Source organism: Notolepis coatsorum (genome assembly GCF_963971535.1).
Source record: "Notolepis coatsorum genome assembly, chromosome: 7".
NCBI classification, from domain to species: Eukaryota; Metazoa; Chordata; class Actinopteri; order Aulopiformes; family Paralepididae; genus Notolepis; species Notolepis coatsorum.
In genome coordinates, this window is record NC_140171.1 from 11,524,888 (window position 1) to 11,540,379 (window position 15,492).

The following is a 15,492-nucleotide window of genomic DNA, read 5'->3' on the forward strand; positions in this document are numbered from 1 at the left end:
TGAATCCGACCCGATCGCACACAATATCAATGCGAAATTTAATTTAATCTAAACTGGAAAGGCAACTGAGGTTTCCCTCATTTACAGCCATGTCAAGTGTACAGACAGAAATAAGTATAAAAGGCGTATAGAATCACACAGCCTACAGAATCATAACAATGAGACAACAAGACGAGGCGAAAAGCAAGGATAACAAATCAATTATAATAACGTGTGAAACTTGATTGACAAAGGTCGGAGATGAAGGTTTTAAACTCGACGGACTCATTGCAGTGTTGTTGTCATATTGTCTTTGGTTCTCATCTGCCTCAGGTCCCTGCACGACTCCAGGGCGCTGAAGAGGGCGAGGAAGATCATGGCCGACCCCTCCCACCCCGGTCACAGCCTCTTCACCCTGCTCCCCTCTGGGAGAAGGCTGAGGATCCCAAAGGCTGTGAAAGCAGCTTACAAGTTCTGTACGACAAGTCATCAGGAAGGGCACAACTCTATCAGCTGAGTAACAATGTTCATCAAAGTGTTGTTGAGTGCTACAGTGTAGGTTAGTTTATTAGGACAAGTGCATGACAGTAAGGTTAGTTAGGGTTAGATTTTTATTTTATTTTTATTTTACATTCCATTTACAATGATATATTGATGTTGAAATCCTCTGCCGTTAAGACATCTTTCTTATGTATTTATCTCCTCAGCTGATTATAAATGGAGATGTTTATTAGTGTGACATGCAGTAAACATTCCTCTCTCTTATTTCATCAGACCTCTCTCTTATTTCATCAGAGTGCGCAGGCTCATATTGCAGCGGTGACATTCAGTGTTATTAGCTTCCTTTCACTGCCACACTACAGAAGGTTAACCCTTTCACTGCCACATGACAGCAGGTTAACCCTTTCACTGCCACACTACAGAAGGTTAACCCTTTACTATCACACTAGTGTAGTGTGATAGTAAAGGGTTAACCTTCTGTAGTGTGGCAGTGAAAGGGTTAACCTGCTGTCGTGTGGCAGTGAAAGGGTTAACCTTCTGTGTGTTGTCGCAGTGAAAGGGTTAACCATTTGGTAGTGCGGCAGTGAAAGGGTTAACCTAACTTTATTATCTCCTCTCACAGACGTCACGGACTGGTGGGAGCTGCTATTGTTTCATTGACCTTGTTAAAAATATCAACTTTTTGAATTTAAAATGTAAAATGAATGTCTCTATTGTATGCATGTGTAAACACACATACACATACAGAACATAGCTACACACACACACACACACACACACACACACACACACACACATGTGCACATACTAACAGCTAGGCAGTGTTTCAAGTGTGGGACTTGGCAAGATTAACATGAGGTCCCCAAATGATGAAGCCAAGACATATATAATATTATATCCCTCCTGGCAAAAATATAAAAAGAAATAGACTGAATAAAACACTGTAGGCTAGTAGTTTAACTTTCTAGTTGTTTGATACATTTTGTCCAATTATCTTAAATAATAACATGCAAATCAGTTTTGGGCTGTAGGAATATTTATTCAGAGTTTATTTTTTCTTGGGAATTCTAGAATCCAAAGCATTCATAATTAGAATGTTCAGTTGTTGTTGTTATCATCATTATTGTGGGGGCGACAGTGGCTCAGGAGGTAGAGCGGTCGCCTGGTAATCGGAAGGTTCCCGGTTTGATTATTACCGCTCCTCCTGAGCAGCGTGTCGAAGTGTCCTTGAGCAAGACACTTAACCCCTAATTTCTCCCAATGAGCAGGTTGGCACCTTGCATGGTTGCCTCTGCTGTGAATGTGTGAGTGAATGGGTAAATGTCAGGAACAATATTGTAAAGCGCTTTGTATAAAAGCGCTATGTAAAATGCACCATTGAGAATGTTCAGTTGTTGTCATTATTATAATGTTCAGTTGTTATCATTATTAGAACGTTCAGTTGTTATCATTATTAGAACGTTCAGTTGTTATCATTATTAGAATGTTCAGTTGTTATCATTATTAGAACGTTCAGTTATTATTATAATGTTCAGTTGTTATCATTATTAGAACGTTCAGTTGTTATCATTATTAGAACGTTCAGTTGTTATCATTATTAGAACATTCAGTTGTTATTATTATAATGTTCAGTTGTTATCATTATTAGAACGTTCAGTTATCATTATTAGAACGTTCAGTTGTTATCATTATTAGAACGTTCAGTTATCATTATTAGAACGTTCAGTTGTTATCATTATTAGAACGTTCAGTTATCATTATTAGAACATTCAGTTGTTATCATTATTAGAACGTTAAGTTGTTAATCATTATTAGAACGTTCAGTTGTTATCATTATTAGAACGTTCAGTTGTTATCATTATTAGAACGTTCAGTTATCATTATTAGAACGTTCAGTTGTTATCATTATTAGAACGTTCAGTTGTTATCATTATTAGAACATTCAGTTGTTATTATTATAATGTTCAGTTGTTATCATTATTAGAACGTTCAGTTATCATTATTAGAACGTTCAGTTGTTATCATTATTAGAACGTTCAGTTATCATTATTAGAACGTTCAGTTGTTATCATTATTAGAACGTTCAGTTGTTATCATTATTAGAACATTCAGTTGTTATCATTATTAGAACGTTCAGTTGTTATCATTATTAGAACGTTCAGTTGTTATCATTATTAGAACATTCAGTTGTTATTATTATAATGTTCAGTTGTTATCATTATTAGAACGTTCAGTTATCATTATTAGAACGTTCAGTTGTTATCATTATTAGAACGTTCAGTTATCATTATTAGAACGTTCAGTTGTTATCATTATTAGAACGTTCAGTTATCATTATTAGAACGTTAAGTTGTTATCATTATTAGAACGTTCAGTTGTTATCATTATTAGAACGTTCAGTTGTTATCATTATTAGAACATTCAGTTGTTATCATTATTAGAACGTTCAGTTGCTATCATTATTAGAACGTTCAGTTGTTGGTGTTTTTTTTTTTTTTTTTTTTTTACTTTATTTTTTAGCGTTTATCGCTTTTCTGGTCAAGCATGACCGACAGAAACAGGTTGAAATGGGATGTAGAGCAGGGGAAGACATTCTGAGAAATGACGGCGGGTCCGGGAATCGAACTTGTGTCCCCCAGATCCGTGACGAGCACGGTTTTCCCCGACGCAGAAATAGCGCCGAGATATGCGGTGAGCTACGGGAGCTCCCCCTTCTTGTTTTGTTCTTGACTCATTGTGATGTTTCTTCTTGACTTGTTTAAAGAAGACATGTCCGGCCCATGGGGACATTAATGTGTGTTGTCGGGCCTTACAAATAAATTTGATTTGATTTGTTATCATTATTAGAACATTCAGTTGTTATTATTATAATGTTCAGTTGTCATTATTAGAACGTTCAGTTGTTATCATTATTAGAATGTTCAGTTGTTATCAAACTTATCATTATTAGAACGATCAGTTGTTATCATTATTAGAACGTTCAGTTGTTATCATTATTAGAACGTTCAGTTGTTATCATTATTAAAACGTTCAGTTGTTATCTTTATTAAAACGTTCAGTTGTTATCATTATTAGAACTCTCTCTCTTTTCTTCTTCCTTTTCCTCTACCCTCCTTTCTGTTGATGATCCCATTCCCAGCACTGCTGGATATAGACTGACACCCATTCAAAGCTATTAATACTACTGGCCCCGGCAGCCCAGAGCAACATGGTGTCGTCAGACACAGCGTCCCAAATAAGGGGCCTCCCAAATTGTGCCCATCTGTGTGTGTGTGTGTCTGTGTGTGTGTCTGTGTGTGTGTGTACTGTAAGTGCCAGGCCCAGCGGGCTCAGCTGTGTCGATAATGACTTCATCAAGCTGGGTGATAATTGCCAGGCCAGGGGCCAGAGAGACAGACAGGTAGGAGCCAGGCCAGGGGCCAGAGAGAGAGACAGACAGGGTGGAGCCAGGCCAGGGGCCAGAGAGACAGACAGGTTGGAGCCAGGCCAGGGGCCAGAGAGACAGACAGGGTAGAGCCAGGCCAGGGGCCAGAGAGACAGACAGGGTAGAGCCAGGCCAGGGGCCAGAGAGACAGACAGGTTGGAGCCAGGCCAGGGGCCAGAGAGACAGACAGGGTGGAGCCAGGCCAGGGGCCAGAGAGACAGACAGGGTGGAGCCAGGCCAGGGGCCAGAGAGACAGACAGGTTGGAGCCAGGCCAGGGGCCAGAGAGACAGACAGGTTGGAGCCAGGCCAGGGGCCAGAGAGACAGACAGGTGGAGCCAGGGGCCAGAGAGACAGACAGGTTGGAGCCAGGGGCCAGAGAGACAGACAGGCAGGGTGGAGCCAGGGGCCAGAGAGACAGACAGGTTGGAGCCAGGGGCCAGAGAGACAGACAGACAGGGTGGAGCCAGGCCAGGGGCCAGAGAGACAGACAGGTAGGAGCCAGGCCAGGGGCCAGAGAGACAGACAGGTTGGAGCCAGGCCAGGGGCCAGAGAGACAGACAGGGTGGAGCCAGGCCAGGGGCCAGAGAGACAGACAGGTTGGAGCCAGGCCAGGGGCCAGAGAGACAGACAGGTTGGAGCCAGGCCAGGGGCCAGAGAGAGAGACAGGGTGGAGCCAGGCCAGGGGCCAGAGAGAGAGACAGGTTGGAGCCAGGCCAGGGGCCAGAGAGAGAGACAGGGTGGAGCCAGGCCAGGGGCCAGAGAGACAGACAGGTTGGAGCCAGGGGCCAGAGAGAGAGACAGGTTGGAGCCAGGAAAGGGGCCAGAGAGACAGACAGGTTGGGGCCAGGCCAGGGGCCAGAGAGACAGACATGTGGAGCCAAGTGTATTATTTTTACTTCATTTAGAGTGACTGTAGTGGAGCAACAGAGCTGACTGCAGTTAGTTTGGTTAACCGTCTGTAGTGTGGCAGTGAAAGGGTTAACCCGTTGCCGTGTGGCAGTGAAAGGGTTAACCTTCTGTATTGTCGCAGTGAAAGGGTTAAGAGACATCGAACCTGCGTGTTCCTCACACCATGCAGTGCCCCGGGATTTACCCGTCGGTCGACCAAAGGGGAACCCCCACCTGGGCAAGGCGCATATCTTAAGATTAATTGAAAATGGGGGCCCCTGATGTGTAAACAAAACGAAAGTCTTTCTCTGGTCTGCATCCCCTTAACAATTGTGTGTATTGAGCCGTACTGTATTGTACCCATTCTGCAATCTGTTAAATAAAATTTTCAATCAATCAATCAATCAATCTCAGTAAACCCAGTGAACCCCACTGCACTCAACCTGCCACTGACAACTCCATCATCCTAAACCAGACATCTAGGTTCTGCCAAACGGGAAACCTCTGGTCCGGGTCCACACAAGAGGGGATATGGGCTCTCTACCATGTCTCGGGCATGCAGGACAACACCCTCAATAAGGTCTGGGTGCCAAGGAAGGAGGGGAGGTACAGGGCAAAATGTGTTTGTCCAGCGTGCAAACCCCATGCTAGCTTTTAGTCGTGCTCATTGGCATTCCTGTGTCATTCGTGCATTTATCATAATGGCCCAAGATAGATTACATTATAATGCTGAAAGCTCCATCCCCAAACGCAAATCACCACCATTATCATCCTCATCTGCGCATCCTCATCCTCATTTCCATCCCCATCACGACACGAGGGTATTATTATTATTAAAACAGCCATGCTGTGCCTGCAGTATAAATTATGTTAGCAATCCATAAGGGGAAAACAGGGATTATTAGGTTATTCGATATGATTCCACTCACCTTACAAGATTCATTTAGTGGAAATAAGCAACAGTTGACAGCAGATCAGACAGTATAGGCAGAAGCCTGAATTTCTTCATGTGAAGCTATTTAATAACGCCTTGTGGGGGTGGGAAAAAAGCACAGAGGCGATTTGATGAGTAAAAAAAAGAGAGAGAGAGAATCTATAGCCTGATATAGCCAGCAGCAACGAAAAGCACCGATGAGCGTCGCCTCAGCATCATCACCGGGGATCTCGTCTCATCCTCCTCATCCTCATCTCAGCGAGCAGCGCACTGAGGGGCAGCTGAGTCCAGTGTGGGCGTGCTGGAGAAACACAGATCTGTGTTGTGTGGAGCGCTCCTCCCGAAGCTCCGAGCCTCTCTCCCGAAACCCTATCCGTGCTGTTTTTGTTGTTGTTGTGATTGTTGTTGATGATGAAGCTGATGGTGATGATGAGGAGGATGTGAACATAATAGATACTGTGCCTGCCTGCCACATCAATCACAGCTGAGCAGATAACGACATAATTGAGCATCTGTTCCTTTAGCTGACGCGCGTTCTTAATTCTACCTCTAGATGGAGATAGAGTCCTATTATTTGGGGGCCGAGTGAATGAATGAATGAATGAATGAATATGAATGAATGAATGAATGAATGAATGAATGAATGAATACTTTATTTAACAGATTGCAGAATGGGTACAATACAGTACGGCTCAATACAATTTTTTTTTTTTTATCCACTTTTTCTCCCATTTTTCTATATTTTCTCCCATCCCAATTTCGTATCATCCAATTCAACCCTCCCCTGTCACGAACGCTGTTTCTTGCCTCCCACAAGCCGGCTGCAATGTGGACTAAGTCATACATAGCACAAGTCCCCTCCGGTACTTGAGGTAACAGCAGTCGCATCTTTTCACCTGCGCAGCTCGATCTCTCAGTGGCGAGGAGTAACGCGTGGGAGGCTCACGCTGCCCCCGACACTTCCTGATTCTCCTGCGCAGGCGCACCAACCGACCTGTAGGAGTCGCTGTCCACAACGCCCGATCCCCACCCATCAGTTTCCCACCCCCTAATACGGCCAATGTGTATTAGTATGAACGACCAGCTAAACTGAAAGCAATGTGGAGCGCTGGGCTCGAACAGGCAAGCCCAGCGTCTCCGTCATTCATGGCGAGCGCCTTGCCCACTACGCCACGTAGCCGCCCAATACACACAATTGTTAAGGGGATGCAGACCAGAGAAAGACTTTCGTCTTGTTTACATCAGGGTCCCCCATTTTCAATTCATAGTGACATTTATGACATACACAACATATATGACATCATGACATGTATGGCATAGGGTAGGGACATACATGACATACAGGTATATAATAGGGTGGAGGAGTGTGATGGCGGTGATGATGATGGCGGCGTTATGATAGCCATATGATATAACTTTAATTAGGCCTGCTCGGCCCTCTGGTTGCCGTAAACGCTGTAGTTAAACGTGGGTTGACTGTATAGGGGACATAAACTTTGGCGTGCTTTCAAAATGACATGATAGACATGACTCCATGCCTGATCATAAAAAGACATGTGGCTGTTTGTTACCATCTGGCCACCAGAGGTATGGTGTCATTTAGGGCCACAAATAATATTGATGGCGGCTGGCGCTGTCCGAGACCAGATGTTCTCAAAGGTGGGGTCACCAGCAAAATGAAGAACCGTTTATTTTCAGACAGGGATCCCTGAGACAAACCCTCATCAAACTGGAGTCCCTTGTTTATGGATCTACTGAGAAAAAAGCACAGAGGCGATTTGATGAGTAAAAAAAAGAGAGAGAGAGAATCTATAGCCTGATATAGCCAGCAGCAACGAAAAGCACCGATGAGCGTCGCCTCAGCATCATCACCGGGGATCTCGTCTCATCCTCCTCATCCTCATCTCAGCGAGCAGCGCACTGAGGGGCAGCTGAGTCCAGTGTGGGCGTGCTGGAGAAACACAGATCTGTGTTGTGTGGAGCGCTCCTCCCGAAGCTCCGAGCCTCTCTCCCGAAACCCTATCCGTGCTGTTTTTGTTGTTGTTGTGATTGTTGTTGATGATGAAGCTGATGGTGATGATGAGGAGGATGTGAACATAATAGATACTGTGCCTGGCTGCCACATCAATCACAGCTGAGCAGATAACGACATAATTGAGCATCTGTTCCTTTAGCTGACGCGCGTTCTTAATTATACCGCTAGATGGAGATGGAGTCCTATTATTTGGGGGCCGAGTGAATGAATGAATGAATGAATGAATGAATGAATGAATGAATGAATGAATGAATGAATGAATGAATGAATGAATTAATGAATGAATACTTTATTTAACAGATTGCAGAATGGGTACAATACAGTACGGCTCAATACACAATTGTTTTTTTTTTTTTTATCCACTTTTTCTCCCATTTTTCTATATTTTCTCCCATCCCAATTTCGTATCATCCAATTCAACCCTCCCCTGTCACGAACGCTGTTTCTTGCCTCCCACAAGCCGGCTGCAATGTGGACTAAGTCATACATAGCACAAGTCCCCTCCGGTACTTGAGGTAACAGCAGTCGCATCTTTTCACCTGCGCAGCTCGATCTCTCAGTGGCGAGGAGTAACGCGTGGGAGGCTCACGCTGCCCCCGACACTTCCTGATTCTACTGCGCAGGCGCACCAACCGACCTGTAGGAGTCGCTGTCCACAACGCCCGATCCCCACCCATCAGTTTCCCACCCCCTAATACGGCCAATGTGTATTAGTATGAACGACCAGCTAAACTGAAAGCAATGTGGAGCGCTGGGCTCGAACAGGCAAGCCGTCATTCATGGCGAGCGCCTTGCCCACTACGCCACGTAGCCGCCCAATACACACAATTGTTAAGGGGATGCAGACCAGAGAAAGACTTTCATCTTGTTTACATCAGGGTCCCCCATTTTCAATTCATAGTGACATTTATGACATACACAACATATATGACATCATGACATGTATGGCATAGGGTAGGGACATACATGACATACAGGTATATAATAGGGTGGAGGAGTGTGATGGCGGTGATGATGATGGCGGCGTTATGATAGCCATATGATATAACTTTAATTAGGCCTGCTCAGCCCTCTGGTTGCCGTAAACGCTGTAGTTAAACGTGGGTTGACTGTATAGGGGACATAAACTTTGGTGTGCTTTCAAAATGACGTGATAGATAGACATGACTCCATGCCTGCCTGATCATAAAAAGACATGTGGCTGTGTTACCATCTGGCCACCAGAGGTATGGTGTCATTTAGGGCCACAAATAATATTGATGGCGGCGCTGTCCGAGACCAGATGTTCTCAAAGGTGGGGTCACCAGCAAAATGAAGAGCCGTTTATTTTCAGACAGGGATCCCTGAGACAAACCCTCATCAAACTGGAGTCCCTTGTTTATGGATCTACTGAGGGGGGGGGGGGGGCTTTCTGTCCTAAACCAGAGATTGCACACAACATACTTTTTGGGGAACTGTTAGCCATTTTGTTATACAAAAAATGTATATAGTATAATATCTACATTGTTATCTGCACTGCACACTTTTTAGAACTGTGTGTATAGTCATCTTTATTTTTTGTCATATTTTATTCTTATTCTATGCACATTTTATTGTATTTATATATTGGAAGCTGCTATGGTCAAGGGACTAAAACAAATAAAATGTCACTCTTTCTTTGCTGTAAGGTACTGAAAATATGTGACAATAAAGGAATCTGAATCAGATTGTTAAACATTTATCAGCTTGGGAACAACATTTTGTACATTTACTCTTAAGTACTCAATCTTATTCTCAAGTACATTTTAAATTAAGTCTCATACATACTAACATACTAGTACTCTTTCATTTGCCCGCCCACCCCCAGAAATGTTTGATTCTCAACCCATAGTTCACAACTGTCCTATATGAATAAAATGGATTCTTAAAATTAACGGTTTTAGCTCATGGTGTGGAGAGATGGCTGAGGGGGCCTCGTCTAGTCACCTCAGTCTTGTCCCAAACCAGACCCTAAGCCCCGCCCCTTGTCTAGTCACCTCTGTCTTGTCCCAAACCAGACCCTAAGCCCCGCCCCTTGTCTAGTCACCTCTGGTCCATCTGTCTTGTCCCAAACCAGACCCTAAGCCCCGCCCCTTGTCTAGTCAGCTCCGTCTTGTCCCAAACCAGACCCTAAGCCCTGCCCCTTGTTTAGTCACCACTGGTCCATCTGTCTTGTCCCAAACCAGACCCTAAGCCCCGCCCCTTGTTTAGTCACCTGGTCCATCGGTCTTGTCCCAAACCAGACCCTAAGCCCCGCCCCTTGCATCTGTAGAGATCTGTCTCAGTCAATCAGAATCTCTCTCTCTCTCTCTTTGTCAACCCCCTCTATCTTTCTCTCTCTCAGCCCCACCCAATCTCTCTTTCTCTCTGTCCAACCCTCTCTCACTCTACCCTCTCTCCATCTCTTATGATTCTCTCTCTCTTTGTCAACCCCCAGTCTTTCTGTTTGTCCAACCATCTGCCCCTATCGCTTCTCTCTCTCTCTCTCTCTCTCACACACACACACACACACACAAACAAATGCATGTTTTGAGTCATTTATTAAATGCTTTTTATGACCAGCATAAGCATACTGCAGCGTTTCAACGTGATTAATACAAAATACCTGCTTTCAGCATTGTGCTCAGAGGAAGCCGTCTGTGGTTATAATACGAGCTCTAATAATAACCAGGCTTGGCATCCATTCAATTTCAATTCAATACATTCACGATGAGATGGGTTCTCTTTCTAACTCAAATATTGAGAACGTTTTGGCATGAAAATGAGAAGGGACATTGTTGACGTTGTTACTGACGTAGGAGGGCAGTAGGTAAATGGTCATATCTGTTTAGATCTTGATTGATTGATTGACTGACTGACTGATTGATTGATTTGAAAGTGAACTGATCCAAACCCTGTCTCTAAATCACTGACTAAGTACCGTTTGCAGACGTGGCTGATGTCAACCCTTTTAGAATACTTTACAAGCTCAACCAAGCCCAGATAAAACATTCAAAAGGATTTCTAATACTGCCTAACCAACGTCCGATCGTTATATACCAGTATAAAAACACCTGATTAAAGATATAGCTGACAAGCTTTATGATGAGAGAGAGAAAGAGAGACCAAAGGACAGAGAGAGAGAGAGAGAGAGAGAGACAGACAGACAGAGGTGCATCAGTTTTCTTCATATTTCCAGAAGCGAGGCCGGCACACAGCAGGTTCAGACTATCTTCAGGTCCTTCATGGCAGACTCCAGAGTCTGGAAACACAAACAGCAACCGTTCAGTCATACTTATATGTATTATAAGTTAACCATATGTGACCATATATCTACCTGTGGTTCAGTCATACCTATATGTGTTATAGCCAAATGTACCTGTCGTCTAGGGTTAGTCCTTGTATCAATCTGTATCTGTTGTCTAATGTTAGTCATTGAATCAATCTGTATCTGTTGTCTAATGTTAGTCCTTGTATCAATATGTTGTCTAATGTTAGTCCTTGTATCAATATGTTGTCTAATGTTAGTCCTTGAATCAATCTATATCTGTTGTCTAATGTTAGTCCTTGAATCAAACTATATCTGTTGTCTAATGTTAGTCCTTGAATCAATCTGTATCTGTTGTCTAATGTTAGTCCTCGTATCAATCTGTTGTCTAATGTTAGTCCTTGTATCAATCTATATCTGTTGTCTAATGTTAGTCCTTGAATCAATCTGTATCTGTTGTCTAATGTTAGTCCTTGTATCAATCTATATCTGTTGTCTAATGTTAGTCCTTGTATCAATCTGTATCTGTTGTCTAATGTTAGTCCTTGTATCAATCCGTTGTCTAATGTTAGTCCTTGAATCAATCTATATCTGTTGTCTAATGTTAGTCCTTGAATCAATCTATTGTCTAATGTTAGTCCTTGTATCAATCCGTTGTCTAATGTTAGTCCTTGAATCAATCTGTATCTGTTGTCTAATGTTAGTCCTTGAATCAATCTGTTGTCTAATGTTAGTCCTTGTATCAATCTGTATCTGTTGTCTAATGTTAGTCCTTGAATCAATCTGTTGTCTAATGTTAGTCCTTGAATCAATCTATATCTGTTGTCTAATGTTAGTCCTTGAATCAATCTATTGTCTAATGTTAGTCCTTGTATCAATCCGTTGTCTAATGTTAGTCCTTGAATCAATCTGTATCTGTTGTCTAATGTTAGTCCTTGTATCAATCTGTATCTGTTGTCTAATGTTAGTCCTTGAATCAATCTGTTGTCTAATGTTAGTCCTTGAATCAATCTATATCTGTTGTCTAATGTTAGTCCTTGAATCAATCTATATCTGTTGTCTAATGTTAGTCCTTGAATCAATCTGTATCTGTTGTCTAATGTTAGTCCTTGAATCAATCTGTATCTGTTGTCTAATGTTAGTCCTTGTATCAATCTGTATCTGTTGTCTAATGTTAGTCCTTGAATCAATCTGTATCTGTTGTCTAATGTTAGTCCTTGTATCAATCTGTATCTGTTGTCTAATGTTAGTCCTTGAATCAATCTGTATCTGTTGTCTAATGTTAGTCCTTGTATCAAACTGTTGTCTAATGTTAGTCCTTGAATCAATCTGTATCTGTTGTCTAATGTTAGTCCTTGTATCAAACTGTTGTCTAATGTTAGTCCTTGAATCAATCTGTCAATCAATAAGAAAATGAAGGCATGTCCCCATTTCCCTTTCTTATTTTTTTTTAGTGGTAGGGACACCTATTTGTTTACGTTTGGATTATGGACAAGGTTTTTAAATATACATACATCAGGCATATGGCAACGCTAATGGCAATATATGATCACAGTAGTGTGTGTGTGTGTGTGTGTGTGTGTGTGTGTGTGTGTGTGTGTGTGTTACCTTGACGTCCCAGATGGTCATGCCTCCATCCATGCCGGTGGTGCAGAAATTGATGCACTTGCTCCGCCCGCCTTCCAGCACAGAGATTTGGCTGAAACATAAAACACATGTAACATTAATTATCTCTCTCTCTCTCTCTCTCTAAAACTCTCACACACACACACAAGCACATGACACAGACTTATTACATTGATATGCTCACTCACACTCACAGCGCGACAAAACATGCACACTTACAGTATTACATCCTGACATGGTCTCTCTCTGCGTTTGCACTTGAATTTTGCAAAGCACTTTAAAACTCATCCATTTAGTATCCGTTAAAAAAAAATCTAGAACGGCCAACCATTTCACCTCAGTCTGTAGTTGCTTTGATTGATTTGAATTGTTTATATGATATACTTTTGTATTATGAATTGTTCCTCTCGACGTCATTGTAAATAAGAGCCTGCTCTCAATTACCCTTTGAGATTAAATAAAGATTGAATGAATTAATGTAACATGGTACTGGTCAGCGGAGGGTTGTCGGTTCGAGGCTCGTCAGAGGACAGGGGCTGAGCGTGAAGAGCCTGCCAGTAGCTTGTGACCACTGGACAGACGGAGGGACGGACGGACCACGCGCACACACACACACACACACACACACACACACACACACACACACACACACACACACACACACACACACACACACACACACACACACACACACACACACACACACACACACACACACACACACACACACACACACACACACACACACACACACACACACACACACACACACACACACACACACACACACACACACACACACACACACACACACACACCTACCTGATGCTGTTCTTGTGCAGTGTGTCCAGGTTCTGCTCAGCGGCGACGGAGGCATGGCGGTCCAGGTTCTGGAAGCGTTCCCTGGCGCTGATGCCTTTCTGAGCTGCCTGCTTGGGAACGTCCAGCTTCCCGCCGAACGTGACGCTGGCCTTGGCGCTGTCGTACACAAACAGCACCGGGTAGCAGTCATGACCCTGGACGGAACACAAGAACACACACACACACATGTTGGTGTGCATAGAACACAAACACACAAAGAGAACGCACCTCTTAGACCAGCAAGGTCACTAACAGACAGGGTGCAACATTTTTTTTTTTTTTTTTTTTTTTAATGAAAGAAAATATGATTGAGAGATATTTGTAAATTTACTGTTCAAAAAGCTAAGAAAGGGATTAAAAGGAGGTGTATTTCTATTATTGGGGTTAACTTGTGGAACAATGCTGATATACAGTTAAGAATGAGTCATTCGCTTTTGGTTTTTAAGAAAATGGTTTGTAAAGTAATTTTTTTAAACTACAAGGGTGAATAATACTGTTTTTTGCTATTTTCTTTTAGAATACTGTTTTGGAGTCTTAATTTTGTTAAGAATATAGGACAGGCATATATTAAGCATTATGCTTCAGTCTGTACCTTTTCAGTTACAGTAAAATCAAATATTGTTAAATGATGGTGTATATTATATTGTGTGAGATGACTGAATAAACTACTACTACTACTACTACTACTACTACTACTACTACTACTACTACTACTACCTCAGTCAGTCAGTCAGTCAGTCACTCAGTCATTCTTTCATTGAGTAAGTTGTGGGGTACCCTAGTGGCAGCTTACAGGCACAACACTTTGTGTTCACTCAAAGAGCGAGTGCTACGCTTGAGGTCTGTCATATAAGACTACAGGAAAAACCCAAGTTATCTTGAAGAACAAGGGTTCTGGATGTTAAGGCACTCAGCGCGGCATCGCAGACATCCATGTGTGGTGCTGCTGCAAAAGGTCATTCTAATAAGGTTTTCTCATATGTCTTAGCGTAAAGTAATGTCAAACATCGAAATAATCGTCCACAAACTAACAACTCAAAATGTACAGTAGGTCCTGTGTAGCTCAGTGGATAGAGCACAGCATTAATACTGTACTGAAGACAATCACACATGTTGATTTTTATCCTGAAGTCATTGCTAGGTAAGCTGCCCTTGTATATCTCCAGACTTCGGTCCTTTTATACTTGCTTTTTTAATACCAGACGAGCAGCAAATGGGATGCTTTTAAATGTTCCTTTGATGCAGTCAGAGCTTGGTAAAGCTGTATTCTCCCACTATGCTCCCTTTTTATGGAATACGCTGCAAGTGAAACTTTGTCTAGAGGCACTTCCTACTGTGAATGCTTTTTTTTTTATCTACTTTTTCTCCCATTTTCTATTCTTCTCCCATCCCAATTTCGTATTGTCCAATTCTCCCCTCCCCTGTCTCGAACGCTGTTAGGCCATGCCTCCCACAGGCCGGCTGCAATGTGGACCAAGCCTTGCATCACGTGTCCCCTCCGGTACACAAGGAGGCAGCCGTCGCATCTTTTCACCTGCACAGCGCGATCTCTCAGCGGCGAGGGTCTGCGTGGGAGGGACACGCCGCCCCCGTTGCTTCCTGATTCTGCTGTACAGGCGCACCAACCGACCTGTAGGAGTCGCTGTCCACAACGTCCGATCTCCACCCACCAGCTTCCCACCCCCCTAACACTGCCAATTGTGTCAGTACGAACGACCAGCCAAGCTGGTAGCAACGCCGAGAGCTGGGCTCGAACCCAGCATCTCCTGCATTAGTGGCGAGCGCCTTGCCCACTGCGCCACTTAGCCGCCCCCTACTGTGAATGCTTTTAAAGGTACGCTACGATTAGCCCTTCATGAAACATGTAACTGTTTTACCTGATGCTATCGCTGATCTCATTATGCTTCTTGCCACTGCACAAATGGCCTTCTGTGTTTGATTTGTATGTTTTTTGTTTAATGCCCTTGTTTTTACGTTG

At 43.1% G+C, this 15,492-nt stretch overlaps 2 protein-coding genes across 2 annotated transcripts in view; both read right to left on the reverse strand.

The window, feature by feature from the left end:
- Window positions 1–15,492, reverse strand: part of LOC311232223 (monocyte to macrophage differentiation factor 2-like) — a gene marked incomplete at its 3' end in the record, with an annotated part of 202,011 nt that overhangs the window by 26,291 nt on the left and 160,228 nt on the right. The window lies entirely within an intron of this gene.
- arpc1b (actin related protein 2/3 complex, subunit 1B) overlaps window positions 10,304–15,492 on the reverse strand; it is a 15,550-nt gene continuing 10,361 nt past the window's right edge. The window contains exons 8-10 of the mRNA XM_084318948.1: window positions 13,476–13,669; window positions 12,636–12,726; window positions 10,304–11,021 (exon numbers count right to left, since the gene is read on the reverse strand). Coding sequence (XP_084175074.1) covers window positions 10,983–11,021; window positions 12,636–12,726; window positions 13,476–13,669 — 324 coding nt within the window. The 3' untranslated portion in view covers window positions 10,304–10,982. The remainder of the gene's footprint in view (window positions 11,022–12,635; window positions 12,727–13,475; window positions 13,670–15,492) is intronic.